The 7280-nt window shown below is 50.9% G+C and overlaps 1 protein-coding gene across 4 annotated transcripts in view; it reads left to right on the forward strand.

Moving 5' to 3' along the window:
* Nucleotides 1-7280, forward strand: part of SDSL (serine dehydratase like) — a 22099-nt gene that overhangs the window by 3915 nt on the left and 10904 nt on the right. For 3 of the 4 annotated variants that reach the window (XM_017543361.1, XM_017543371.2, XM_017543377.2), the window contains exons 2-4: nucleotides 2191-2385; nucleotides 2647-2686; nucleotides 3709-3848. In XM_017543361.1, the coding sequence (XP_017398850.1) occupies nucleotides 2212-2385; nucleotides 2647-2686; nucleotides 3709-3848 (354 nt within the window). In that variant the 5' untranslated portion in view covers nucleotides 2191-2211. Of the gene's footprint in view, nucleotides 1-2140; nucleotides 2386-2646; nucleotides 2687-3708; nucleotides 3849-7280 lie in introns of all 4 variants that reach the window. The other variant, XM_037743832.1, reaches the window with a different exon arrangement.

Below are 7280 nucleotides of genomic sequence, written 5' to 3' on the forward strand. Positions count from 1 at the left end.
CCTCCTCCCCTCGCCTCCCCTCGTCTCCTCCCCTCGTCTCCTCCCCTCACCTCCTCCCCAAACCCGTTCTCTGTGCATCAGCAGCACTCCAAGTGCATTTCTCCCTGGAGGCGGTCCAGGCTGCTGCTCTCTGCAGGAATGCTTTTCCTCTTGGCGCCCTTCCTGTCATCCATTTCAAAGTTTCCCCTTTCCGGAATATACAGATGGAGAGAGAGTTAAAAGACCCCTCAGCCAATCAAAATGCACCCGTGTGATTTGCAACCTGATTCAAACCGTGAAAAACCCCAAACCACAACCAACACAGAATCAGCCACGGATCATATTTAATGGGATGATTTGAAATGTGAATAATTACCAGATATTTTATGATATGAAGAAATTATATTTTTAGATGTGATCATAGTATTGTGATTACATTTTCTTAAAAAATTTGCCTCAGTGAGGTATAATTTACATAAAACAAAATTAGCCCACTTTAAATATAGACTTCAGTGTGAATTCCATATTCACATTGAAATGAAACCATATGGTTACATATAAAAAAGGAGTTCTTAAGCCAGATGCAGTGGCTCATGCCGGTAATCCCATCACTTTGGGAGGCTTGGGCAGGAGAATCCCTTGAGCCCAGGAGTTTGAGACCACCCTGGGCAACACAGTGAGACCCTATCTCTACAAAAAGGGACAAAAATTAGCTGGACATGGTGGGGTGCGCCTGTGGTCCCAGCTACTCAGGAGGCTGAGTTGGGAGGATGGCTTGAGCCTGAGAGATTGAGGCTGCAGAGAGCTGTGATTGCAGTACTGTACTCCAGCCTGAGTGACAGAGTGAGATCCTGTCCCCAAAACACAAGTCCTTTACCTCTAGAGATCATGCTGTAATATTTACAGATGAAATAATACAAAAGAAAAATATAATAGTAATTAAGGGTAAATAATAATACAGGAAGGGGGAGTAGGCACCCATAGGGAAGCGAGTTAGACCGTGAGTTGATGATTGCTGAAGATGTAGGTTTTTTGTTTGTTTGTTTGTTTTTGAGACAGAGTCTCACTCTGTCACCCAGGCTGGAGTGCAGTGGCACAACCTTAGCTCACTGCAACCTCTGCATCCCAGGTTCAAGTGATTCTCCTGCCTCAGCCTTCTGAGTAGCTGGAATTACAGGTGCATACTGCCACGCCCAGCTAATTTTTTGTATTTTTAGTAGAGATGGAGTTTCACCACACTGGCCAGGCTGGTCTTGAACTCCTGACCTCAAGTGATCTGCCTGCCTTGGCCTCCCAAAGTGCTGGGATTGTACACGTGAGCCACCGTACCCAGCCAGCTGAAGGTCTTTATACAGTTCTTTTTTTTTTTTTTTTTTTTTTTTTTTCTTTGAGTCGGAGTTTCGCTCTTGTTGCCCAGGCTGGAGTGCAATGGCGCGATCTTGGCTCACTGCAACCTCCGCCTCCTGGGTTCAGGCAATTCTCCTGCCTCAGCCTCCTGAGTAGCTGGGATTACAGGCACGCGCCACCATGTCCAGCTAATTTTTTGTAGTTTTAGTAGAGACAGGGTTTCACCATTTTGACCAGGATGGTCTCGACCTCGTGATCCACCCGCCTCGGCCTCCCAAAGTGCTGGGATTACAGGCATGAGCCACCGCGCCCGGCCTTTATACAGTTCTTAATATTTTTGCTATATTTACGTTTTCCATTACAAATGTTTTTACAAAGTTTTCCTCCCGAGAGGTCTTTCCTGACTGTGCTTACTAAAATAACACCTCATACATACCCTCTGCAAGTCACTCTTATTTGAAATTCTGCAACTTTTCCTAGTGGGAAGTTTATATGACTCATGGGTCCCAAAACCTGGAAATGCCTGGCACATAGTAGGTGCTCAATAAACATTTTTTGAATGATGAATGGATTCTCCCACTCCCTCAATCATTCCTCAGCATATATTGGCCACATTCTACATCCCTGGCACTGTGGACAGCCACACTTACAAAATGAAAGGACCCCAGGCCAAACTTCTTTGACCAGATGGGGAAACTGAGGCCCAGAGGGAAAAAGATACTTGACAGGGGTCTCACAGCTTGGCAGCTGGATGGGGCCAAGGGCACCTAAGCCAAGGGTTTTCTCCACCTTCCCCTTTCCTGTCCTGGTTAAGGGAGCTCTTGACAGGGACTGCCTGGTGGTAACCTTCATGTCCTCTTGCAGGCTAGCTACCTGGTCTCCAGAATGGACGGGCCTGTGGTGGAGCATGCCAAGCAGGAGCCCTTCCACGTGGTCACGCCTCTGTTGGAGAGCTGGGCGCTGTCCCAGGTGGCAGGCGTGCCTGTCTTCCTCAAGTGTGAGAATGTGCAGCCCAGCGGCTCCTTCAAGATTCGGGGCATTGGGCATTTTTGCCAGGAGGTGAGGGTGTGTGGGCAGGAGGGGAGAAGTGAACGATACAGGAGGGAGGGAGGAGTGAGGGGTGTGGGCTGGGGATGGATTCAGGCAGGAGGGAAACATGAACGCATGCAGATGGGAGAATAGAGGCGAGGGCAGGGCTGTGGGCAGGATGAGGGGTAAAGGCGTGTTGGGAGTGGGGTAGGGAGATTCTAACCCCATTCCACACAGGCCTTCATGACACCAGCTTGGGTTGGCCCCTAACCCTATTCCTTCTCTTCCCAGATGGCCAAGAAGGGATGCAGACACCTGGTGTGCTCCTCAGGTGACCCCGCCCTTTTTTTGTTTCATGGGGGTCCTCAGGGCAGAGGTTGGGGGAGGAGGAGCTATGGAGCAGCAGTAGATGTTCAGGGCTTGGTCTCCTCTTAAAGGCCCCAGCCTCGATGGACAGGCGCGGTGGCTCAAGCCTGTAATCCCATCACTTTGGGAGGCTGAGGCGGGTGGATCACGAGGTCAAGAGATGGAGACCATCCTGGCCAACATGGTGAAACCCCGTCTCTACTAAAATACAAAAATTAGCTGGGCATGGTGGCGCATGCCTGTAGTCCCAGCTACTCTGGAGGCTGAGGCAGGAGAATTGCTTGAACCCAGGAGGCAGAGGCTGCAGTGAGTCGAGATTGTGCCATTGCACTCTAGCCTGCAGCCTGGCAACAGAGCAAGACTCTGTCTCAAAAAAAAAAAAAAAAAAAAAAAAAAGGCCCCAGCCTCATCAAGTAGGCGGCTACTGTGTTTCCCATCCTAGCCCTCTCCCATAGTTCAGGACTCACGGTGGCAGCAAGTGCCAGAAACACAATTCATATAGGTTTAAGCTACAGGCTCTGAGAATGGCAAATTCTTGGGATAAGTGACTTTCAGGCACAGGAGGATCCAGGAGCTCTCCTCTCTGTCTCTCCTTCTCTGGGCTTTGCTTTCCTGTATATTAGCTTTACTTTCAGGGGGGCCTCATGGTAGCAAGATGGCCACCAGGAATTCCAGCCTTGCATTCTACCACCCTCCCAACCCTAGAGAAAGTGAGCGCCCTTCCTAATGCCTTGCCGCCATCCTGGAATTGGTCGTTGTTGGTCCCGCTTGGGTGGCGTCTTCATCCCTGAACCAGTCATGGGTTGGAGGTTAGGTTCTCTGATTGGTTCAACCTCAGCCACTTGTCCCCCTCCAGTAGAGGAATGAGTCAGCAGGGCAGATGAATGTTGGGGAAGAGTGGCTCTGGAAGGGATATGGTGGTGGAGGGGAGGCATGCCGAAGGCCAGTGCATCTCTGCCCATTGCCCCTTTCCTCCTTTCTGCACAGGGGGTAATGCGGGCATCGCTGCTGCCTACGCCGCTGGGAAGCTGGGCATCCCCGCCACCATCGTGCTCCCCGAGAACACCTCCTTGCAGGTGGTGCAGAGGCTGCAGGGGGAGGGGGCCAAGGTCCAGCTCACTGGAAAGGTAAGGGCCCCGGGAGGGAAAACCGTCTGGAGTGGGCCGTTCCCCTTACTCCCCACCCCACCCCAAACGTCCTGTCTCCTCTTCCTTTCCATGAGCTGTGGCTGGGACACAGTCCTCTCTCAGGACAGCTGAGCTGAGTGGGGAATAAGGTGTGATGGGTGTTAAGGGCTGGGACCTCCTGACTTGCCCCTGCCCACCTTGAGAAGTACCCCCATGTGTGAACCAAGACAAATGGGAAGCCGGCAATGGACAGGAGACTGTCTCCGACATCCTCACCAGCACCTGGTACTGCCCACTTTGAACGTTCTTGCTGTTAGATAAGGTGTGAGGTATCAGGATGAGGGCAGTGTCAGTTCCTGTTCTGAGACCACCCAACAGGAATGGTGTCCGCTGAGGATACCGCCGGTTCCCCGTGTTACCAGAGAAACAGAGACACAAACACAGAGTCTTTCTTTCCTTCTGGGAAGAAGGAAAAAAATCATTCCAATAATGGAAAAAAGATTTTTAAACCTCTCAAAATTAAAACTAAAAGCCATACTATGGTACCTCAAAGCTTGTCCCAAATACTTACTGTATATAGTTTCCTCCCTCCCTCCCTCCCCCCTCCCCCTTCCCCCCTTCCTTCCTTCTTCCTTCCTCCTTCCCTCCCTCCCTTCCCCTCCTCTCCCCTCCCTTCCCCTTCCCGTCCCTTCCTTCCTTCCCTCTTTCCTTCCCTCCTTCCATCTTTCCTTCCCTCCTTCCTTTCCCCCCTCCCTCCTCCCTCCTTCCTTCCCTTCCCTTCTCCTTCCTTCCTTCCTCCCTCCCTCCCTCCCTCTATCCCTCCCTTCTTCTTTCCTTCTTTTCCTCCTTCCCTTCTTCCGTTTCTTCATCCATCTAATCATCCTTCCATACATCACCCTTTCTCCCTCCCCCTCTCTCTTCTTCTTTCCATCCATCTATCCATCCATCCATCTATTCGCCCACCCATTCATCCAACAGGTATTCATTGAGCACATATTCAGTGCCTGCTATGTTAGACATTCTAGAAACAGAGTAAGACATGGTCTTTACGCTCATAAATTTCGGAGCATTATGTGGAGACACACAGGTAACCAGATGATGGTAATAAAGTGCAAAAAATGTTTCCCTGGTGGAAGCACAGGGCACCAAGGACGTCAGTGAGAGGGCATGTTGTTTAATCAGTTATTGTTGCTTGGTAATGCTGCATAACAAACATCCCCTAAATAGTGGCAGCTTATGAGAAACATTGTTTCTCATGCTTTGGTTCTGTGGGTGGGTTAGAGTGGTTCTGCTTCAGGATGTGGGAAGGAGTGAGGTCTACAGATGCGCCCTTTGTCTTCCCCAGCCAGTGGCCACCTGGGGCACGTTGTTCTCAAGGGAAATGGCAACAGGGATGAGAAGAAACACATGATGCCTCTTAAGATCTTGGCCCAGAACTGTTACACTGTCAGTTCTGCCATATGCTGTTGGCCAGAGCAAGTCACACAGCTGAGACCAGCATCAATAGGGAGGAGACATGTGCTCCACCCATGCTAGTGAAAAGAACAGCAAAAATAAAATAAATAAAAAATAGGCCGGGCGCGGCAGCTCAAGCCTGTAATCCCAGCACTTTGGGAGGCCGAGGCAGGTGGATCACGAGGTCAAGAGATCGAGACCATCCTGGTCAACACGGTGAAACCCCGTCTCTACTAAAACTACAAAAAATTAGCTGGGCATGGTGGCACGTGCCTGTAATCCCAGCTACTCAGGAGGCTGAGGCAGGAGAATTGCCCGAACCCAGGAGGCGGAGGTTGCGGTGAGCCGAGATCGCGCCATTGCACTCCAGCCTGGGTAACAAGAGTGAAACTCCGTCTCAAAAAAAAAAAAAAAAAAAAATTGGGCCGGGCGTGGTGGCTCACGCCTGTAATCCTAGCACTTTGGGAGGCCAAGGTGGGTGGATCACCGGAGGTCAGGAGTTCAAAACCAGCGTGGCCATCATGGTGAAACCCCATCTTTAAAAAGAAATAGATAAAAAATCTGGGTACTGTGGCATGCTCCTGTAGTCTCAGCCACTCAGGAGGCTGAGTTGGGAGGATCACTTGAGCCCAGGAGTTTGAGGCCAGCCTGGGCAACACAGTGAGACCCTGTCTCTAACAATATTAACAATTAAGCCAATAGAGGGAGGGAGTGGAGAATTGGGCCATGGTCGAACCAATGGGCTGCGCCTTAGATTTGGGAAAAGGATCCAGGAAAGGCTCCTGTCACGGGTCGCCAGGGCTGGGTATGAAAGGAGAGATCTGAGTACCCACCACGGAGACAAGGGAGGTCTGATCTGGTTGTGAACACAGGAAAGGGTGTGGGTGAAGGTGTGGCCGTGGCTGAGCATGTCGCATTCAGGCTGAGCCCAGCATGAAGGGAGGGAGTGAAAGGTGAGGCTGAAGACGGGGAGAGGGGCTCCATCAGGCAGGGCGGCTTGTAGCTGAAGCTAAAGTGTTTCACCTGAGGGCACTAGGGAAGCATGTAAGGAGTCCAGCAGGGGAGGGACCTGGTTGGATTTTCACTCGGCCTGCTCTGGGGTGATTCAGGAGAGGAGCCGGAGAGGAGGCTGCTTGGTGCGCTACGGGTGAGGGATGTCAGGCACTGCACAGTTTGGAATCTATTTTTTTCTTTAGTTTTAACTTCAGATTCAGGGATACATGTGCAGGTTTGTTACATGGGTATATTTAATGATGCAGAGTTTTGGGCTTCTAATGATCCTATTGTCCAAGTAGTGAACATAGTACCTGACGGGTAGTTTTTTTTTTTTTTGAGGCGGAGTTTCGCTCTTGTCGCCCAGGCTGGAGTACAGTGGTGCGATCTCTGCTCACGGCAACCTCTGCCTCCTGGGTTCAAGCGATTCTCTCGCCTCAGTCTCCCAAGTAGCGGGGATTATAGGTGCCCACCACCATGCCTGGTTAATTTTTTTGTATTTTCAGTAGAGACAGGGATTCACTACGTTGATCAGGCTGGTCTGGAACTCCTGACCTCAGGTAATCCACCCACCTCGGCCTCCCAATGTGCTTCATTACAGGCGTGAGCCACTATGCCCGGCTGACAGGCATTTCTTTTCTTTCTCCTTTTTCTTTTTGAGATGGAGTCTTGCTGTGTCACCAAGCTGGAGTGCAGTGGTGCGATCTCGGCTCACTGCAACCTCTGCCACCTAGGTTCAAGCAATTCTCCTGCCTCAGCCTCCTGAGTAGTTGGGATTACAGGTGCGTGCTACAATACACTAATCTTTGTATTTTAGTAGAGATGGGGTTTCACCATGTTGGCCAGGCTGGTCTCAATCTCCTGACCTCGTGATCTGCCTGCCACAGCCTCCCAAAGTGCTGGGATTACAGGCATGAGCCACCGCGCCCGGCCGACAGGGATCTTTCAACCTCTGCTACTCTCCCTCTCTCCCCACTGTTGGAG

Source organism: Cebus imitator, unplaced genomic scaffold, assembly GCF_001604975.1.
Source record: "Cebus imitator isolate Cc_AM_T3 unplaced genomic scaffold, Cebus_imitator-1.0 Scaffold8, whole genome shotgun sequence".
In the NCBI taxonomy this organism is placed as follows: domain Eukaryota; kingdom Metazoa; phylum Chordata; class Mammalia; order Primates; family Cebidae; genus Cebus; species Cebus imitator.